Source organism: Pelobates fuscus, chromosome 2, assembly GCF_036172605.1.
Source record: "Pelobates fuscus isolate aPelFus1 chromosome 2, aPelFus1.pri, whole genome shotgun sequence".
NCBI lineage: Eukaryota > Metazoa > Chordata > Amphibia > Anura > Pelobatidae > Pelobates > Pelobates fuscus.
In genome coordinates, this window is record NC_086318.1 from 16186713 (window position 1) to 16209382 (window position 22670).

Here is a 22670-nt window from a genome sequence, read left to right on the forward strand (position 1 = left end):
GGTAGTTCATTATAATAATATAATGAGGTAAGACTGTGCTGATTCAGGTAGTTTTGGTAACCGGTAGTTTATTATAATAATATAATGAGGTAAGACTGTGCTGATTCAGGTAGTTTTGGTAACCGGTAGTTTATTATAATAATATAATGAGGTAAGACTGTGCTGATTCAGGTAGTTTTGGTAACTGGTAGTTTATTATAATAATATAATGAGGTCAGACTGTGCAGATTCAGGTAGTTTTGGTAACTGGTAGTTTATTATAATAATATAATGAGGTCAGACTGTGCTAATTCAGGTAGTTTTGGTAACTGGTAGTTTATTATAATAATATAATGAGGTCAGACTGTGCTAATTCAGGTAGTTTTGGTAACTGGTAGTTTATTATAATTAATAATGCGGTAAGACTGTGCAGATTGATATAGTTTTGGTAACCGGTAGTTTATTGTAATAATATAATGAGGTAAGACTGTGCTGATTGATGTAGTTTTGTTATGAGGTAGTTATTATAATAATATAATGAGGTAAGACTGTGCTGATTCAGGTAGTTTTGGTAACCGGTAGTTTATTATAATAATATAATGAGGTAATACTGTGCAGATTCAGATAGTTTTCGTTACTGGTAGTTTATTATAATAATATAATGAGGATGACTGTGCTGATTGATGTAGTTTTGGTAATTCGTAGATTATGATATTTAAATTATTAGGTAAGACAGTGCTTATTGAGTTAGTTTTGGTTACTGGTAGTTTATTATAATAACATAATGAGGTCAGACTGTGCTGATTGATGTGGTGTTAGATATTGCTATGTTTAGCTCATGCCATATAATCACTGCTCCTTACAGCACATCCTCCTCCCTGCCCACCAGCCTGGTGAAGTGAAGTCCAGTAAGAAGATGACGTAATATGAGGAGACTCATCAGGCTCAGATAGAAAGCGCGCACCCGACTACCATGTGACCTGAGCACGGCACGCGCGAACAAGAGCGTGTGCCAGGTACTCCCACGTGACCTGCGTTTAGTCAGTTCCGGCAGCGCGCTCCGTTTGAAAAACAGCGCGCGGGGAAAACGCAGCCGGTAACTGGCGGAGGGACACCGCGATACATCACGGTAAGAGGTCCCCTCACTGCGAGCTGTGTCACCGGGTACTGAGTCCCTGGCAACCCGGACCTCTCTCTCCCGGACCTCTCACAGGCACACCTCACCTCTCACAGGCACACCTCACCTCTCACAGGCACACCTCACCTCTCACAGGCACACCTCACCTCTCACAGGCACACCTCACCTCTCACAGGCACACCTCACCTCTCACAGGCACACCTCACCTCTCACAGGCACACCTCACCTCTCACAGGCACACCTCACCTCTCACAGGCACACCGTACCTCTCACAGGCACACCTCACCTCTCACAGGCACACCGTACCTCTCACAGGCACACCGTACCTCTCACAGGCACACCGTACCTCTCACAGGCACACCGTACCTCTCACAGGCACACCGTACCTCTCACAGGCACACCGTACCTCTCACAGGCACACCGTACCTCTCACAGGCACACCGTACCTCTCACAGGCACACCGTACCTCTCACAGGCACACCTCACCTCTCACAGGCACACCTCACCTCTCACAGGCACACCTCACCTCTCACAGGCACACCTCACCTCTCACAGGCACACCTCACCTCTCACAGGCACACCTCACCTCTCACAGGCACACCTCACCTCTCACAGGCACACCTCACCACACCCCGTACCTCTCACAGGCACACCTCACCACACCCCGTACCTCTCACAGACACACCTCACCACACCCCGTACCTCTCACAGACACACCTACCGAAACCCCGTACCTCTCACAGGCACACCTACCGAAACCCTGTACCTCTCACAGGCACACCTACCGAAACCCCGTACCTCTCACAGGCACACCTACCGAAACCCCGTACCTCTCACAGGCACACCTACCGAAACCCCGTACCTCTCACAGGCACACCTACCGAAACCCCGTACCTCTCACAGGCACACCTACCGAAACCCCGTACCTCTCACAGGCACACCTACCGAAACCCCGTACCTCTCACAGGCACACCTACCCACTCCCCGTACCTCTCACAGGCACACCTACCCACTCCCCGTACCTCTCACAGGCACACCTACCCACACCCCGTACCTCTCACAGGCACACCTACCCACACCCCGTACCTCTCACAGGCACACCTACCCACACCCCGTACCTCTCACAGGCACACCTACCTGTAATGGACCGTTAAAGCACACAAGGGGTTAAAATCCGTTTAGGCGATATTCCCCTTTCAGACATAATGGCAGCTTCAGTAAAACACCAACCTCCTGAACCGCATACAAGGGATTGCTCCAAACTCCCGAACTGCATACAAGGGAATAAGGTAGCACTCCAAACTCCCGAACCGGAACCTCACGAATAGCTGCTAGCAGATGCATAGGAAAAGCATCCAAGCGGCTTACACTCCTGGCAATCAGTCTCTTTCAGCATACAGTGAATCCCCCCCCAAGAACGAGACAAGGCTCCGTGTTGAGGGTCAAACAGTGGTCTGGTTTATTCAGGGCTACCTGCCCAGTATTTATGCAGATCTCCCACTTGGTGGACACTCTCCTAGGGGACCAGATGGAAGACTGTATCACAGACAGACATGCATCACATTTCAGACACACAGAGGTAAAACATCCCCACAATGCATCCTAATTCCCTCCCTCTATCCTGGGGATAATTGACAAGTAATCCAATTATCTCCCAGGACAGAGGCAAGACTCCATTATACACGTGGGGACACAAAGACCGTAAAACACCTTAAAATACATAGTCACCTTTTATACATAAAACACAGACATTTCACATATCCCCAGATAGCTGGGATCTGAGCGCACAAAACTACCTAATAGTGCTCAGATCCTATTCACACAGTTCAATTGCCATGGAGCCAAAGTCTTTAATTACACGAATAGGCTCCATGGCATAGCTATCTGGGTTAACACATTCACATAACACAAGTACCGAATGAACATGTGTTCGGTTTAAACTTCACGAAGAAGAACCAGGAGGCGGACGGCTCAGTGGTGTTCGTGCAACTAAGTGTCTGTTTTTAGATCCATGGTGTAAGCGCTGAACACCGCTGGCCGCTCGGGACTTTTAAAATGGCCGCCGCCGCATGTTCTGTAAACGAACAAAGACCACCCTGCATTTGTCAATTAAGCTGCGGTTATCCGCAGCTTCAGGGAGGTAAATTGGCGGCACACTCCAGCTCCCAGATGGTCGCTCCTTCGGCAGTTTGTTCGGTAGATAAAATCTACCGAACACCCCGGCAGAAAGGCACGAATAAGCCTTTCTGTCGGGAAAATAAAGTCTTTTAAAGTCTGGTCCATAGTCCAAAGGCAGCAGGCGGGTAACCAGGCTACTCCAATGCAATGTGGCGAGATTGCTCTCGTCACACTACCAAAAACAGGCACACCTACCAACACACTGTACATCTCCCAGGCGCCCCTACCGACGCACCGTACATCTCCCAGGCGCCCCTACCGACGCACCGTACATCTCCCAGGCGCCCCTACCGACGCACCGTACATCTCCCAGGCGCCCCTACCGACGCACCGTACATCTCCCAGGCGCCCCTACCGACGCACCGTACATCTCCCAGGCGCCCCTACCGACGCACCGTACATCTCCCAGGCGCCCCTACCGACGCACCGTACACCTCCCAGGCGCCCCTACCGACGCACCGTACACCTCCCAGGCGCCCCTACCGACGCACCGTACACCTCCCAGGCGCCCCTACCGACGCACCGTACACCTCCCAGGCGCCCCTACCGACGCACCGTACACCTCCCAGGCGCCCCTACCGACGCACCGTACACCTCCCAGGCGCCCCTACCGACGCGTCCCTATTTAGCGTTAACAGTCCCTGATTTACACCCAAATACCCCCTTTCTCCAAGTCTCTCTCTCTCCTAGTCTCGCTCTCCGTGTGTGTGTCTGTCGCTCTCTCCTAGTGCCCCCCGCCGCTCTGTGTGTCTGTCTTGCGCGCTCTCTCTCCTGACATGGAGACATAAGTGGATGTAATGACAGCACTTGGCAGCATTGATGGATGAGACCTAGATATGTAGATTGATGTAATGTGGTTCTTGGTGTAAATTAATATGTGGGTTAAGCTTGGTAATTTAAATGGATGAGAATTGTAGCTATAGATGAATGTAGTGTAAATAGACATTTCTCAAATTCAAGATCTGTTGCTATAATTCATTATCTATTTTCCAGGAGCCACAAAGTGCAAACATGGAGGTAGCAGGAAGTGGGTTTAAGACTCCATGTAAAGTGAACAGAAGAAAGTCTTCAGGTAAGTTAGAAAATGTCCACAAACCTTGATAGTTATTAAAATTAAAACAACCATAAAATTAAGGTGTAGAGTGCTATTTTCAAAACCAATGAATATATTGTATAAGCTTTTCATTAATATTCATTGGGTGTTTTTGAAACACTCTACACACTTCCGTTTTTTGTTTTTTTTTAAATGTAATTTTTTTATACACCTGGCTTGTTTGCAGTGGTGATGTATGTTTTGGGGGATACACTAAGGTAGGGCTCGACAAATTCATGGCTCCTAGGAATTTTGCCTTGGCGCTTGGGATTTGTGAGCCCGGCAGGCATGAGGCCGGCTAGTAAATTTTGGAGGCGGGTGGCAAGTTGGGAGGGGGGGGGGGGATTATGGAGCCGTGCGGCGTGGAGACAGGTGGCTATCTGCGCATTGCTACCGGGCAGCGAGGGAGCTGTGATGGCTCTGCTCCCTCGTCCCTGTGCGCCCCTTTGTGAGACCGGGGCCGGAATATGACATCTTTGTGGTGGACAGAACCTCGCCACGGGCTTTTGGAAAAGCCTGCTTGCCAGCCTCCTGCCCCAGGATTATGGGCCCTTTAAAAACGTATGTGATTTATGTACTTTTGTACTCCGTAAAGAGAGACCGTCCGATAACCCTATTTTCCTGGAATTGTTTTGGGCATAGGATCATGTGCACAATCGGTCAAAATTTATGACTTCCGTGGAAATCCCGAACCCTTAAACTGATCTGGGTGATTTTTGGATATGTTATTCCCCCAGATCGGGGCTATAAGGGGATGAATTTTGGGTGTGTGTGTCTTTGGGAAACATTCAGCGCCTCCATGAAGAGCGTGGAGATGCTGAATGTAGGTGCTGCCGCAGCACTGACACAGAAAGCCCCTCTAATGACCATCTGAGTGACGGCCCCTTTAAGAATTGTATTTTTGTAATTGAAGTTTATGTCATTTTTTTTTTTCTTTTAAAAATCTGGCTCCTAAATCTTTTAGCTGGCTCCTAGAATCAAGGCAAATCTGTCAAGCCCTGCACGAGGTGTGAGTGTTTGGGCAGTAACCAGAACAAATAAAACATTTAATTATTAGAAATGGATTATGTGACTTTAAAGTAATCTCAAATAATCTATATATCTGCGTTAAAGGCACACTCATGAATTTCTAACATGCAGATGAATATGAAAATTCATTTGCATATCCAGATGCAACATTTTCTGCTATTCCTCTCAATTGCAGTGAAAATTGTAGATTGAAAGGATGCAATGGGAGACTTAAACCTAGCAATTTATATGTATTGGGCCTAAGGAGTGAGTTATCCAATACTGGGTGCACTTACCAGTCAGAGACAATAGAACTAGTCGATATAAGAACTTTAATATATGAAAATGTCTGTTTGCCTTCTCAAACAGTTTTCACGATTTTTCATTTAACAGCCATTTATTCACATTTTGTTACATTGCCATTCGTACTGTGGTAAAGCTGTGTGTTTAGGAAGCAAGATAAGTCTTCATCTGTGCTGGCTGAAGGGGAATTTACCTCCATGTAAAATGAGGAGGGTGTCTCCAAGTTAAAAGAATAGCGAAAGGGAAGGTGCTAAGGAGTAGGAGTACAGTGTGCGTAATAATAGATGGGCGGCTCAATCCTTGAATAAAAGATACACTGAATAAGATTAGACCATGCATTTATACTTGCACCTCTCTTCAACTTTTTCTTTCTATGACCTTCATTGTAGAGCCTTGAGTCACACCAGGAGTACTGCTGAGAACACTTAATCATGGCTTGGTGTGCCCAACCGCCCCCTCAGCATGGCTTTTAAATGGAGCATCAAGTGTGGCGGGTGGGGGAAAGAACAAAAGAGCACCCAGCACCACCTGATCTTCTGTAAACAAGTGATAGGCAGCTGTTTTTAAAAGCCGTTCTGCTAGTAATAGTTTTAAGGATAGCTGTGTTCGAGTTCTAAATATGGCAAGATTAGAATTGAAAAGCACTCTAAGACCATCTCCAGTCTATTGTTGTATCATCTCTACGGCTCCTAAAAAAGACACTTCAAACACCAAAACCACTACATTTTAATGTAGCGTTTTTGGTACATAGATGCTGTTTTCTTTTCCCAAACTTTTCTAAGAAATGGCAATGTTTACATTTGACCAAAAACACCTATAGTATGTATTCCTCCTTAAGACCTTCAATTTTTTGAAGACGGTCTTGGTGTACATTTAGTCGTTTTTTTCATTTAATTTACAAAGTGGACGACGACAACACTGCAGCATTAAAAAGACACTATAGTCACCAGAACAACTACAGCTTAATGTATTTGTTCTGGTAGCTATACTATGTCCCTGCAAGCTTTTTGTTCTAAGCACTGTCTTTTCAGAGAAAAAAAGTGTTTGCATTGCTCTCTAGAGACACCTCCAGTGGCCACTCCTCGGATTGCTACCAGAAGTGCTTTCCAGGTCAGTGCGGCCTTTGGCTCCCATATGGGAAAGCATTGTGATTGGCTGAGATCATGACTTCTGGTGATTTTCTGCCAAGGAGTTGAATCAGGGTAGAGCCAGTGCCATCAGACTGGAAATAAGGTAAGATTTCACTATATTTAGGAGGCCAAGGGGGAGCCAGGGGTGCTAGATAGTGATTTTAACACTATAGGGTCAGGAATACGTTTGAATGTTGCTGTTCCGTTAAGATGTATAGCCAATTAAAACCCTGTTTTTGCAGGAGTAAGTGTACCTTCACCATCTGTTACAATTCCGGCTTCTCCATTTATGCAGAGGTTTGGGTATGGCACTGGAGTCAGCGTGTACCTCATGAAAAGGTAAGAATAAAATCTTGGGTTAGTAAAGTAAACATTTAGACAGTTGTGGTGGTTATGGTGCGAAGACTCCCCTAATGCTGTCCCACTTATCAACTTCTTTTTCAAATGGTTTGATACTTACCTGTACTTTCCCTTTTCTGTGCTATTACTAAAGTTGCAGTTCCACCTTCTGCAGCAATGATAGCGAATAGTTTTTCCGACTGTGTACAAGTAATTCATTGGCTCAAAGGAGCAGTTTGGCATTGTATTTGTATTCTGATACATTTATATCCTATATTGTTTTATAAACTTTTTAAAAAGTATGTCAGTAAATTGTTAAAACTCTTAGGATTAATTACTAATTTCAGAATTCAAAGGGAATTTCACATTAAGGGACAAAATAGCTTAACTGGAAAAAGTAAACTATTGTTTCAGCTCAACAACTACTCTGGCCTTCAATTTGAAATTAAATTTAGTAAATATCAGTCTGTGTGCTTATGGACAGTTTAACTGAATCCTTCTTCTTTGTTTATTCATATATTATTGAAGCGGCTGTTTCATTTGCTTATTGGGTGTTATATCCTCCTAAAATCTGGAAGCAAAGCTTTTAGTAAATAAGTAATTAATTATTTGAATAGGTAGATATATTTGCACTTTTTGGTTGATTGGAGTAGTTTTATAATATAACCGATATACAGAAACCTCATTGTGCTTTAATACCAAGGTCTCCAAAGGGTCTTTCTCATTCCCCCTGGGCTGTAAAGAAGATTAGTAAGCAGTGTGACAAGTCGAGCAAGAATCTGTATGAACAGAGACTAAATGAAGAAGCAAAAATTTTGAAGACTCTGAAACACCCCAATATTGTAGGTACGTTAAAGGGTTACTCCAAACTTTTTTTATATTAACATTTTGGTTTAATAATGTCGTAAACAGAAGGAGAGTATACTCCGAAGCAAGGGGGAGAAACTTTATACTGGTATATTAAAGTAAAAAGGAAAGAAATATATTGTTAGCTAAATTGCTTACATAGGGATAAGTCTGGTGTGGTAAATAAACCTACAAACGGCAGCAAGATTATACAAAAAGGAACATATATATAAATACTTTATTAATTAAATTAATAACAATGTGATACAAATTGAGGTAAAGCTGGGGAGTCAGAGTAGTTGCGGTGTGTGTGTGTGTGTGTGTGTGTATATATAGCAAAAAACAATCCCAACCTTGTATATTGATCTCAAAAGGCAGCTTAATGAAATGGGAGAGAATCCCCTATAGTTACTGCTGAGGTCAAATAACAGGATGAATTACTGGGAGGAAGTTCACTAAACAGTGAGCTAGGCAGCTATATCTTAAAACAACTATAGATGCAAAAACAGGAGGGTCAGGTAGTTAAGGCCTGAATATGGAAAAAATAATAATAAATTAGGTCATATTGGGTAGCAGTTCAGGTTAAATAAGTGCAGTGATTGCCCCTACTTACTTTACCAATGGACAATGAAAATCTCTTTGGTTAATATAATGGGGAAGCAAAGAGGAGAAAACACTCATGCAGAGAGAATCAATCTCATAGATACTGAAAGACTTTACTCCTAATCCCTAATCCTAACACCTTCATGGGTGTTTTAGGCTAATGTGTTATCTTGCTAGATCCATGCCCTCCGTTTCATTTAACCCACACAGACAAATCAAAAAGAGAAAAGGTGGGCTAAACACCCAGTGAGTGCATTGGTGAATCAAGTGGCAAGTAAACCCTTTGCGCGTTTCGGTGCATAAGACTTCACCTTCGTCCGCTGCTAACCTTCTCTCCGTGTGGACAGAGTTTTTAAATGCATGAGGATCTATCCGTGATCGTTACGTGAGACTCCACGTGACATGATATGTCTGTAATTCACACTATTATCAGGTGTGTAGACGGTATGGGGGAGTGGCGTGCTCTGACAGACCGACCCAGTACTCCAACCATCCACGTCACCGCTCTAGTAGACTCTCATCCCCAAAATTTTCCGTCATCTGTGGGCGTGTCGAAGCTTCATCCACTAGACTGCCTATTATGGAAAAAATCCTCCCGATGTGCATTTGTTATCTTCATTGAGCTGGGGGGTGGGCAGAGCCACAAAGAACGGAGTTGGAGTGACAATCTATGCTTTGTAACTACATATTTTATTTGCCTTTACAGTTCCTACGAGCTTGATCTGTGCGGATCATTAGATCTCCTCCTTCCGGTCGGCACTTCGTGTGCTCGAATGTGGGGAGGAGCTAGATCGTCTAATGAAAATTCACTCTAGATTTTGGGCTGTAATCTTTGTAGTTGATATATCTTCACTGATCAATTTGACCATAATTTATAGCTGGCTATATGTGAGTTTGCAAATGGTCATAGTTTTTTTTTTTATATCAATATTATGTGAGCCACATATTTTAATAGTAATATTATGTGAGCAAGATATTACCTTGCTGCAGAGGGATTTAGATGGACTGGACACTCAAATGGTAGATTAAATTTAATGTTGATATGAAGTTATGCACTTCGGCATAAAGAATGCACAAGCAATGTATACCCTTAATGGAAGCAAATTCGGGATAACAACAGACAAAAAGGACTTGGGAATTGTTATAGACTACAAACTATTAATCATATGTGAACTTTTCCTGATCAGGTTTTAGATTGCTTACAAATCTTTTATTCTCCTATCTGGGAAGTTCAGATCGTTTCCCTTCAAGTTAAGCATTATTGGTTATTTCTCGCCATGAGATAAATTTGATCTTGTTTACCTGTTTTCCTCAGGTTATCGTGCATTTACTAAATCAAAGGATGGCAGCCTCTGTTTAGCGATGGAATACGGTGGGAAAAAGTCACTGTATGACCTTATAGAGGAAAGGAATGAGAAACACCTAGGCCCTTTTCCTGCTGAAATTATTCTTAAAGTTGCACTAAACATGGCAAGAGGTCTGAAGGTAATGCTATATACACACACACACACACACACACACACTATTCTCGATGGCCGTGGCATCAAAAGCCGTAAGGAGCATATTAGAAGTAGGTATGTAAGGTCCCTATATGAGACCTATAGTAATATGAAAAAGTCGGATGCGGTGGGCCTGTAATAAAAAGAGGGCCCACCCTAGATAAAGATTATCTCCAAAATGACACGTCTTGTTTTGGTTATCAGCAAAAATCCGCATGGTTATATGAAGCACAGGTCATGTCAAACTAACTTGATTGCATTTTATGAAGAAGTAAGTAGAAGTATAGATCAGGGTGTTGCAGTGGATGTGATCTATTTGGATTTTGCCAAGGCATTTGATACAGTTCCACACAATAGATTAGTGTTCAAACTCAAAGAAATCGGTCTAGATGAAAATGCTTGTTCTTGGGTAGAACATTGGCTTAAAAACAGAGTACAAAGAGTTGTCATTAATGGTAAATTTTCAAGCTGAACAGAGGTAGCAAGTGGTGTCCCTCAGGGGTCTGTTCTGGGACCCCTTTTATTTAACATATTTATAAATGATCTTGGGGGGAAAAAAAGCATTGAAAGTCATGTTTCAGTGTTTGCAGATGACACACAACTCTGTAAAGTAATATTATGTGAGCAAGATATTCCCTTGCTGCAGAGGGATTTAGATAGACTGGGGGACTAGGCACTCAAATGGCAGATGAAATTTAATGTTGATGCGAAGTTATGCACTTTGGCGTAAAGAATGCACAAGCAATGTATACCCTTAATAGAAGCAAATTCGAGAATTGTTATTGTAACAGATCGCCTGGCACCCCGACTGGGTACCTCCGTTAATGGATGCCCCTAGCGCTTCCTGAGGACTCCAAGCACTCTGGCAGACACCACAATCACCGAATCAGAGAAGCATATGAATCCTCTCAAGCCTCTGAATGCTGTAGACAGTTGAATAGGAACCATACGAATAGGTTTGCACTCCCTGCAGTCAAACGTGAACAGCATGCAATAAATTCTCCCCCAATAATGAGACGACACTTCACTTTGAGGGTTAAACAGGAACTGAGGCTGGCACTCCCCGCCTGGTTTTTATTACAGTTGTTGAGAATACAGGTCCGCCCACAGGGAGGGACAAAACAACCAATCAATCGGTACAATACACACAGACACTCCCACACAAAATCCTCCCCTCTGCCTGTAATAGGATTACTGAACACAATGGGTAATCTCATTATCACAGGCAGAGGAATACAGTTTTATAAAAAATATCACAGGGACCCCAAAACATGCAATAAACCCCATATAACGTATATCCTCAGAACCAGGGGATCTGGGTGAACCACATATCCAAAATTCACCCAGATCCATTCAGTAGTTTGGAAGATACAGTTTAATGCAGATTCCGCAGAACATATACAGATTATATAAACAATAATTACTGTATAATGTGTCCCCTGTTGTATAGTTTAAAACTACTGCACGATGTCTTTGTGTGCCAAATACCGGCGAGAGAGAAAAGTCACAACAATGTCTGTGAGTTAAAATGGCTGCCATCCATTGTTCTCACCATGTGCTCCATCCATTGTTCTCACCATGTGCCTCTGATACATGAAATGGTGGTCACCCAGTAACTCCACAATATGTCCCCAGATGGTTCTTAACCCCTTAAGGACACATGACATGTGTGACATGTCATGATTCCCTTTTATTCCAGAAGTTTGGTCCTTAAGGGGTTAAAGGGCCAGTAAGGTCATACATAATCCATTATGCCCAAATATTGTACTTGAAGGGCCATATCTCCCAGGGACCATAATCACAGGGCAGGAGGCGAGCAAGCAGTCCCCTCCAGGAAACTGGGGCAGACTCTGGAGCAGGGTCCAGTCTGCTACAGTTATGGACTACAAACTATGCAACACTGTGCAATGTCAATCCGCAGTGGCTAAGGCCAGTAAGGTATTGTCATGCATGAAAAAGGGCATTCACTCTCGGGATGAGTATCATTTTGCCTCTTTTTAAATCACTGGTAAGACCACATATTGAATATGCTGTGCAATTTTGGGCACATGTTCTAAAGAAGGCACTAGAAAAAGTGCAGAGGCGGGCTACAAAATTAATAAAAGGAATGGAACATATCCGCTGTGAAGAAAGGTTAACAAATTTAAACCTCTTTAGTTTAGAAAAAAGTCGCCTGAGAGGGGATATGATAACATTATACAAATATATTTGGGGCCAATACAAACCGGACTTTACATAGGACATGAGGTCTTGTGTTTTTTTTTTTTTTTTTTCGTTTTTTTTTTCTGTAAGAACAATAAGGATGTGGAATTCTCTGTCTGAATAAGTGGTTTTATCAGAGTCCATAAAGATGTAATAAACAGCAACTAGATGCATACTTGCAAAAACAGAATATTCAAGGATATAATTTTTCAATGTAGGGTAATAGCTGCTTGATCCAAGGATTAATATGACTGCCATTCTGGGGTCAAGAAGGATTTTTTTTCCTAGTTTGTTGCAAGTGCTTCAAACTGGGATTTTTTTTTTTTTTGCCTTCTTTTGGATCAACAGCAAAAAAACTAATGTGAGGAAGGCTGAAATTGATGGACGCAAGTCTCTTTTCACCTTAGTACCTACCAAAAATGGTGCAATGAAGGACAACCATAGAACCAGTGTTGGGGTCATTGGCACCCACGGCTCACTGATGCACGTGGTAGGCAAAGGCTAGCCCACCTGGTTCGATCACACAGAAGAGCTACTGTAGCTCAAATTGCTTAAAAAATTGACCACGATGGAAAAGGTTCAGAACACACAATGCATCACAGTTTGCTGTGTAACTGCAGACATGAGCACCCGTACTGGATTATGGAGCATCTGTGGGATGTGCTGAACAAACAAATCCGAGGCCCCACCTCACAACTTACAGGAATTAAAGGATCTGCTGCTAATGTCTTGGTGCCAGATACCACGGGACAAGTTCAGAGGTCTTGAGGAGTCCATGGCTCAATGCATCAGAGCTGTTTTGGCAGCACAAACATGATATTAGGCAGGTGATTTAGAGCAATACTGATCCATGATGGTTATTTTCATTCAAACATTTCCAGAAAGAAGATTCTTTGATGCTCAGATAAAAATGAAGACATTGTGCTTGTGAGGGTAGTCCTTGATGATATAGATGGGCGGAGAGATTGAATAATTCAATGGGATGCAAAACCAGTTCAAAGTAAACATATGCTTTATTTTTCTTTCTTTTTTTTTCTCTTCTGATTTACAGCATTTGGACCATTTTCTAACTTTTTTTTATTTTATTCATCTTCTGTTAGTATAAGTGTTGTTGTAGAATTATTAAATTACCTATTATTGATTGACTATTCTTTTTCCTAACAGTATTTAGAATATTAGAAGGAAATGCTTTTCTAGAAGGTTATGAGCAGCACCGGAACAGTCAAGTTCCTGTAGTATGAAACATTGTATGCCATAGTTAGATCATGAGAACTGTACTAATAAAATGTCTATTCACTAAAGCTTGAGAAACTAACCTTGAAGCTAAATGGTGCCAAGTACTCAAAATGGCTGGCTGCCAGATCCCCCCTCCCATCGAGCGAGCCTCGTGCTAAACAACAATGGCGCTTGTATCTTATGTCCACTCCCGTGTCAAAGATGACGACATCCCATGATGGGAGGATGCCCAACTAGCCACTTAACAGCTAAACCAATTAATAATATTGATGGGAGGGTATTGACTTAACCATTTAACACCTAATCCAATTAATAATGTTTATTTGTTGTTATCTTGATATTCTATGATGATGTAATATTGCTTTTATAAGGGTCTGCGAGCCTGCTTTTTATTCAGATGCCATTAAATTTTCTCGAAGTTCTTTTAACCTGAACTCCGTGTGTCAGTGTGAATTTACTTCTGCGTATACGCAATTTAATCATCTCTAATTTGGACAGGAACAGATAGTCATTCAAACTTATTTGTTTGCTTAAAAGAATCTATATCAGTGTTATTCAGTTTTATTCATTGTGCATAGTTGTCATATTCATAACTCTCTTTTAAAGATATTATATTCTGCTCATTCCCTGCCTTTCTTTGTCCTGCAGTATCTACATAACGAGAAAAAGATACTTCACGGTGATATCAAGTCATCAAATGTTGTTGTTAATGGAGACTTTGAGTCCATTAAAATCTGTGATGTAGGAGTGTCTCTACACCTGGATGAAAACATGACCAGTAAGTGATGTTAGTGTAGCACACCCAGCTTTCTATTACATTCTCCCTTTATTTTAGTGTACCTTCTTCTAAGTTATGTGATGCTTTCTACCTACCTAAATTTTCTTTCTGTATTTTTAGTGAGTGACCTAAACGCCTATTATATTGGCACAGAGTCCTGGAAACCAAGGGAAGCTTTAGAAGATGATGGGATCATAACAGACAAGTCTGATGTCTTTGCTTATGGCCTAACTCTTTGGGAAATGATGACTCTGTCAATACCTCATGTGAACTTGCCACCAGAGGGCGATGATGAAGGTGATGGCTTGGTGTGAAACACCTCAAACATAGAATGCATTTAACACTTCAGATGATGTGTATTGACCTGTTCCAAAACATGTTTTATCTTCCATAAGGATGGAGAAAATAGTCAGAGTTCTGAACTAACCTAAGAATTTGAGCTAAGTGGCTGTTCAACCATAATTTACATATTTCATATTAAGTGCACCTACAAATATTATATATAATTTTGTTCAAGAGAAATAGGGCTTTCATTCAACATCAAATATTTATACATGCAGCTTAATTTAATATGAATACAATTTAAATAAGATAAAAATTAAGAAATGTAGTTATTTTCCAAGTTCTGCATGGCATTTTAACTGTGAATGTCATAATACTATTATCTTTTATTTCATTAAACACTTATTTGCATGCTGTGATGTTCCACGAGTACAATGGTGCCACCCATGTACAGGTTTCATGATAGTTTGAAAAGTTACAGGTTTACTCACAGAGCTTGCTCATTTCAGTTTTTACACATTGAAATTTGCCGGATCGGTTTGCTAGGCCTATGTTGCGTTTGAGACTATATGGTAGCCCAGAAATGGGAATTATCCCCGTTATGACATTCCATTTGCAAAAGTAGACACTTGGGGTATTCATAATATCCAGTCTCTCTAGTAGTCCTAAACTCTGGCCAACGTTAGTGTTCATATTTTTTATTTTATATATTTTACACAAAAATTTACTTTAACTTGTATCATCCTCATTACACATTTTATTGCTCTAAAACACTGATGTCTCACGAATACAACAGTACCCCCTATGAACAGGTTGCAAATTGAATTTCCTGGGTTGTCATGCAGGTCCTCCAATATATAATTAATAAAATCATATAATTTTATATTAATAATATATAAATGCACTTAGAAATAAATTTTATATAATTACAGTCTAGGTGTAAAATATGTATGATTTTGTATATAAATCTTGAGATGTTAATTATATATTGGGAGATTTGCCTGACAACCAAGGCAGTCCCCCTGCAACCAATCAGTGTTATGTGATTGCGGTATCATCCCAATCACATGACTCGGATCGGCTGGATGGCATGATTGGCTGCTGAGGGACTGCCTGTTGTCAGGCAGGTCCTCGGATTGTAGTCTTGAGGGATGGGCCCGTCTTAACAGCATTAAACCCCTCTTTTTGTAGGAAAGCATAGCACGCCCTAACGCAGACCTGCACAACTTGCGGCCTGCCAAAGGATTTCAGGCGACTGCGTTGCCCCGGGGAGCGTTCAATTAGGAGTCCCATCGGGTGGCCCATGCACTTAGGGCCATCTGATGGGCATGTGTAAGCAGGGTCACGGCTGGGTGCTTTAACAGCACGACCGGCCTCTTGCTTATCGGCAGCCTGGGAGGAAGTGAGTGCTGAGCGTAATTTCCTCCCAGAGACTGAAGCCGAGCAGGAGGGGTTGTGAGGAGGGAGGGTGGGGAGGAGGAAGGGGGGGGAGAAGGGGGAAGGCCTGGAGAGACTGGAGCTGCACAGAGGGAGCAAAGAGAAGACAGGAGAGGATGGGGTGCAGGCTAGAAGAGCCATCATCCTCTGCCTGGAGGCAAGGGAAGCCACCCTCCAGCACCTACAAGGTAAAAAGCTAGAGGGTGGCTATAAAAGTTTATATTTTGACCTGTGCATCTGTATGTCTGTCAGTTTTGTGTATGCATCTGTATGTCCGTGTGCGTGATAGGTGCTTAAAACCTGTCTGCGGCCTGAAGAAGCTTAGCCTATTCAATTTTGGCCCCTACCTATTGCCAAGTTGTGCACGTCTGCAAATCAACAGATTAAACTTTTTATTTTTTTTTATTTTTTTATTTTAATGTCCAGTATGTAAATGAATAAATTACTCCAAATAACCTCACCTACCCGCATACCTTTTCCTCTAATGATCCCATTTCGATCAGTTATCTTGAAATGACAGCGCTAGATGAAATGAAATCATGATTTTGCTCATGAAAAGTTTACAGATGGTGAAATTGGGGGGGCCTTTCAAGCTTCACTATTATGTAAACCTTATTCTCTATCTCAGGGGTAGGTGAGCTTCGGCACTTCAGATTTTGTGGACTACATCTCTCTAAATGCTCTTACAACTATAATGCTGGAAAAGTGTCAGGACATCTGGAGGGCCAAAGGTTGCCTACCCCTATTCTACATGCTAGAGAACTACCCCTGCTTCCCCTCTTATATGTATATACTTCTAATGGAATCTCTTATGTTTGTACAGATTCATTTGATGAAGATCATTTTGATGAGGATGCCTATTATGAATCACTGGGGACCAGACCTCCATTAAATATGGAGGAACTTAATGATTCTTATCAAAAAGTCATAGAGTTGTTTCTCGTATGCACCAGTGAAGATCCAAAGGAACGACCTTCTGCTGCACAAATTCTTGAGTTTCTAGAAGACAAAGAAATAGTCTCGGAAAATATATAGTCGAGCCTTCGTTGAATAGAGTTTTATAACTTGTTTTTATCTTTGTATCCTTGTTGGACATTTTCTTTATATTTGTCACTGACCTTCTTTATGACTCTCTGCCTGTGTCTCCTATAAGTGTGTTCATGTTTTTGTGATCTATTAAATTGAAGTTACTTACTGTATATACTCGAGTATAAGCAGAGTTTTTCAGCACATTTTTTGTGCTGAAAAACCCCAACTCGGCTTATACTCGAGTCAATAGTCTGTATTATGGCAATTTGCATTGCCATAATACAGACAGGGGCTGTGGGGGCTGTCAGAGAGTTTACCTGCAGCTCCTGTCAGCTCTCTCCTCCTCCGCGCCGTCCGTTCAGCACATCGGTCAGCTCCTACTGTAAGTCTCGCGAGAGCGCGGCTCTCGCGAGACTTACAGTATGAGCTGATAGAGGTGCTGAAAGGACCGGCGCAGAGGAGGAGAGAGCTGACAGGAGCTGCAGGAGAGGTAAGTAAACTCTCTGACAGCCCCCTCCTCCCCCCCACTGAACTGCCAATGCCACTAGACCACCAGGGAAGGAGCCCCCCTCCCTGCTATGTATAGAGCAGGGAGGGGGGCCGGAAAAAAAAAAATTATAAATATTACAAATAAAATAATAAAAAATAAATAATAAAATAATAAAAAAATTATAATTAAATAAAATAAAATAATAAGTTAATCATAAAAAATATTAAAATAATAAAAAAATTTAAATTGCCCACTCCCCACCAAGGCTCTGCAACACATACACACACTGCATTCATACACACACTGCGCGCGCACACACACACACACTGCACTCATACACACACTGTAAATAAATATTCAATTAATATAAATTTTTTAGGATCTCATTTTATTTAGAAATTTAGAAGCTGCTGCATTTCCCACCATAGTCTTATACTCGAGTCAATAAGTTTTCCCATTTTTTGGGGGTAAAATTAGGGGCCTCGGCTTATATTCGGGTCGGCTTATACTCGAGTATATACGGTATTTCATGGTTTACTTCTGGTGGTGTGGTTGATCAAGTTGACAATTGGGGATTGGTTTGTTTAGAACATGAGTTGTGAATTGGCATAAAAAGCTGTTATTGCAAAAGGTGCAGAAAAATGGGGTTGAAAGTAAATGCTGTCCGTACATTTTTAAACAGGATGGGTTGACTGGAAATCTTTTTGAACTGCTTATTTTCTCACTAAAATGTAAACTTTATTTAATGTTTTGTGTCTGTTACTACTATTATATATTTTAGCGTCAATGAATGCTGTTCTCCATCCATTAACCCCTTAACGACGAGTGACGGACAAGGTCCGTCACTCAGGGGATTGCCTTAACGACGAGTGACGGACCTCGTCCGTCACCTGTTAAAGTTAACCCCAGATCGCCGCAATCGCGGCGATCGTGGGGTTAATGGTGCTCCAGTCTGCCTCTGCATTAGAGGCACACTGGGAGCACCGGATCGGGCTGTCAGAGTACATGTGCCCGCTCTGACAGCATGCCAGAGCGGGCACATGTGCTCTCTATACTCACCTCCGCCTCCCTGCACTTCCTGGTTCTGTGTGAAGTGCAGGGAGCCGGATCTTCAGTGATCCTGCCCCCTGGTGACAAAACAATAAAGTTAAATTAAAATCCCACCCCCCCATTACCCATTTTAATATAAAATTAACCCCTTCCCTGCCAATTGATCACTGACTACAGTGATCAATTGGCAGGGATTACATTTTACTATGATCTGATTTTTTTTTTTTTTTTTTTAACCCCTGAGGGTTAATTATTTTTTTTAACCCTCAGATTTTAAAGTTATAAATTTAGCTAGCTGGGGAGGGTGGAAGTTAGTGGGGAATTGGGGGATTTAGTATTAGGCTAACTAGGGGTTAACGTTAAAAAAAGTTTAAAAATAAGCTTTAAAAAGTTAAAAAATTAAGTTAAAAAAAAGTTTTAATAACTTTTAAGTAAAAAATGTAAAAAAATAAACCCTTTACCCAGTCCAAATAAAAATTAACCCCTTCCCTGCCAGTCGATCACTGCCTACAGTGATCAAAATACAGATCACAGTATTATACTGTGATCTAATTTTTTTTTAACCCCTGACGATTAACTTTTATTTATTTTTTAACCCTCAGGGGTTAAATTTATTTAATTAACTAATTTAAATATTGTATAATTAAATATTTTGCTAGCTGGGGTGGGTGGGAGTTATGGGAAAATGGGGAATTTACTGTTAGTGCTGCTTACTGCTAGTTAAGGGTTAACGTAAAAAAAAGCTTAGAAAAATGTTAAATCTGTAAAAAAAAGTTTTACGAAAGTTTAGGAAACTTTAAAAAAATTAATAAGCAAAACAAAAGTTTAAAAAATAGTTTTAAAAAGTAAAAAAATACATTTAACGCTCATTACCACTACACCTGGTACAAGCTAGCGGAAAAATGATCCCACGCTAAGGTTCAAAATATGCCTTTTAAAATACCCTGGGATGTCTTCTTTAAGAAATGGTATGGCTTTATGGGGTATTTGGTTTATATAGCCTGGTAAAATACTCTAAAATGGGACATGGGCACAGCGTAAAAATGTAAAGTTTGAAAAAAAATGGAATGGCTGTGTCCCAAATGTGCCCCTCCAATGTCCACATATACCTGGCAAAGGTACATACGGGGGTATTTTTGTACTCAGCAGACATAGCTGAGCAACATATGAAGTATTATACAGTGGTAGTACACATAAGGTTTGCAAACTATACTGTGCAAACTCACTTTGTGTGTCAAAAAGGCAGAAAAAAACGCTTATTACCACTACACCTGGTACACGCTAGCGGAAAAATGATCCCACGCTAAGGTTCAAAATATGCCTTTTGAAATACCCTGGGGTGTCTACTTTAAGAAATGGTAGGCCTTTGTGGGGTAGTTTGAATTTAAAACCTGCGAAGATGCTTGGAAATTGCACTTAGGCCCGGCGTAAAAATTCAAAGTTCGGTAAAAACCTGATATGGCTTGGTCTCCTATATGGCACTGTAGCTTCACGAAATAGTGCCATAGACATACAATGGGGGTGTCCTTTTACTCAGAAGACTTAGCTGAGCATAATTTGGGGGGTTTGAACTTAGTTGCACATATTAAATATACAAAATGCCCAGCAAAAATGCAATCCGTATGTAAAAAATGCACAAAATTATTTTTTACCACATACTTTGGCATGTAATGGTAAAAAAATGGGGGCATGTTAAGGCACAATATGCACCTTATGACATACCCTGGGGTGTCTACTTTTACAAATGGTAGGCCTTTATGGTTTTTTTTTTTGAACAGTCAAACTGTTATAATACCCCAAATGGAAGCATAGGCTCATTAAATCCGTCTCTCAAAATTCTACTGTGAATACTGAAAAGGACAGGTCTCCTATATGGCACTGTAGCTTCACAAAATAGTGCCAAAGACATACAATGGGGGTACCGTTGTACTCAGCAGAAGTAACTAAACACATAATAAAACTTTGTACAGTAATAGCACACACCAACTTTACAAAATACACATGAGAAGTTCTTTGTTATAAGTTTGTGTGCGAAAACCCCCAAAAAACACAATTTTAATCCAATATTTAGCATAGGTTGGCGGTAAAATGGCTACGTAGAAAGTGTCAAAACAACCTTAGGTAAATAGCCTGTGGTGTCTACTTTATATAAATATATACTTTTGTGTGGCAATTTTGTTTTCTTTTATGGCTATAAAGCTTACAAGACAAACATACCAAATTCTAAAATCGCTCCATATTAAAAGTTTATTTTACTCCTTGTGCTTTGTGACCTGTAACTACCAAAAAAAAAAAACTGAAAATCCCAGACACATTATATATTCTGTAAATCAGAACAACTAAATGAATTTATTTTTAATTACTTTCCTTAACCTGCACTAATTGTGCACACATTATTATTGCAAAAACTGTAAAAAAAAAATCCAATTTTTTTTTTTTTTTTTTGCATTTTTCTGTATTTTTTTTTATAATAAATAAGCATGTATATATATATATGTTACATCAAATGAAAGCCCTTTCTGTCCTTTAAAAAACGGTATATAATATGCGTCGGTGCAATAAATTAGTCAAATGCAAATTGCAGTTGAACGCAAACAGCAAAAAATGCCGTTGTCACAAAGTGAAAGACAAGCTTCCGAAGCTCTGTCCTTAAGGGGTTAACAGACTTTGCTCTATGTAAACATTTTGCTGTACATTGCCGGAGTCCTGATGTATTTGATGTGCATGTTTAATGGTATGTCACTAAAATATCACTGGCCCACTACTGTATGGTAAGCAATCACCCGGTTGGGTTCCCGTTCACAGGGAGTCTGCATACTTATTATATTTTAACTATACAGTTTAGGTGCCCTTGAATCAATCTGCTTTAATGAAGATATATCAAGCTTTCTTACTTTTTGGTACTTTAATGGACTATTTCAGGCACCACAACTACAATGCAATTTTTTATTTTTTTAGTTTCTGCATTGCCTATAAAACAAAAGCTTCATAATGCAGACTTGCTCTGTCATCTGGTATTCCCAGGTGTGGTGAATGAAGTGTGCTCACCCAAAACAGAGGCATCAGTGGATTCACTGCTTCTCTATAAAAAAAACATTCTATTGGCAGACTGTGGTGATTCCCACACATGCTCCATAGAACCTCAATGTTGCAATATGAGAAGTATTGGATTTGAACCAGAACATCAACATTCAATGGAGAAAAATTCTCACCACCAGACAGATTAGAGGCGTGTTACTATATTATGACACTGTGTGGGTCCCATGAATGTAAACTAAAAAAGGAACACTTCAGAGTTAGAAATCAATGTGGGGGAGGAGAGCAGGGGGAAAAAAAATGTGATGCTATAAAAACACCTATGTAGAAATCATTCCTATACACCAAAAAAATCGTAATAAAAAAATGATAAAGTGAAGCGCATATTTATTGTGAAAATACATTTAGTGTTTTGTATTTGAATAAGGCATCAGGGTTTAATTCCACTTTTTATATATATATATATATATATATATATATATATATATATATATATATATATACTTTAATTTTTTTAATAGCAATGTTTTTATATCTAATATTTAAGAAACATTTTCAATCAAATGTAAATGCTTCTCACAAGTACAGTGTGTTATGAAAAGGGACACAGTACCAGAACCACAGCTTGACCCCTTAAGGACACTGCTTTAGCAGCTTGTCTTACCCTTAAAGAACCACTCGAGGCACCCAGACCACTTCAGCTTAATGAAGTGGTCTGGGTGCCAGGTCCTTTTAGGGTTAACCCATTTTTTCATAAACATAGCAGTTTCAGAGAAACTGCTATGTTTGTGAATGGGTTAAGCCTTCCCCTATTTCCTCTAGTGGCTGTCTCATTGACAGCCGCTAGAGGCGCTTGCGTGATTCTCACTGTGAAAATCACAGTGAGAGCATGCAAGCGTCCATAGGAAAGCATTCTGAATGCTTTCCTATGTGACCAGCTGAATGCGTGCGCAGCTCTTGCCGCGCGTGCGCATTTAGCCGACGGGGAGGAGAAGAGGAGGATCGGAGGAGGAG

The 22670-nt window shown here is 41.0% G+C and overlaps 1 protein-coding gene across 3 annotated transcripts; it reads left to right on the plus strand.

Annotated features, from left to right (window-relative positions):
• Positions 1 to 987: 987 nt before the first annotated feature.
• Positions 988 to 18236, plus strand: LOC134585388 (lymphokine-activated killer T-cell-originated protein kinase-like). 3 transcript variants are annotated; one of them, XM_063440794.1, is made up of 9 exons: positions 988 to 1075; positions 4289 to 4367; positions 7072 to 7168; positions 7872 to 8014; positions 9933 to 10102; positions 14203 to 14332; positions 14453 to 14629; positions 16875 to 17237; positions 18085 to 18236. In XM_063440794.1, the coding sequence occupies exons 2-8, from the start codon at positions 4307 to 4309 to the stop codon at positions 17084 to 17086; spliced, it is 990 nt and encodes a 329-aa protein (XP_063296864.1). In that variant the 5' UTR covers positions 988 to 1075; positions 4289 to 4306; the 3' UTR covers positions 17087 to 17237; positions 18085 to 18236. The 3 variants fall into 3 exon arrangements, with proteins under 3 accessions (XP_063296864.1, XP_063296865.1, XP_063296866.1); XM_063440795.1 differs by having other exon boundaries at positions 1016 to 1108; XM_063440796.1 differs by lacking the exon at positions 988 to 1075 and adding an exon at positions 1140 to 1143.
• The last annotated feature ends 4434 nt before the right edge of the window (positions 18237 to 22670 follow it).

Bases quoted from the DNA above. Each gene is read 5' to 3' on its own strand.
- LOC134585388 (XM_063440794.1), top strand. From the start codon at position 4,307: ATGGAGGTAGCAGGAAGTGGGTTTAAGACTCCATGTAAAGTGAACAGA. The intron at 4,368-7,071 runs GTAAGTTAGAAA...CTGTTTTTGCAG, and splicing joins GAACAGAAGAAAGTCTTCAG to GAGTAAGTGTACCTTCACCA. The intron at 8,015-9,932 runs GTACGTTAAAGG...TGTTTTCCTCAG, and splicing joins GAAACACCCCAATATTGTAG to GTTATCGTGCATTTACTAAA.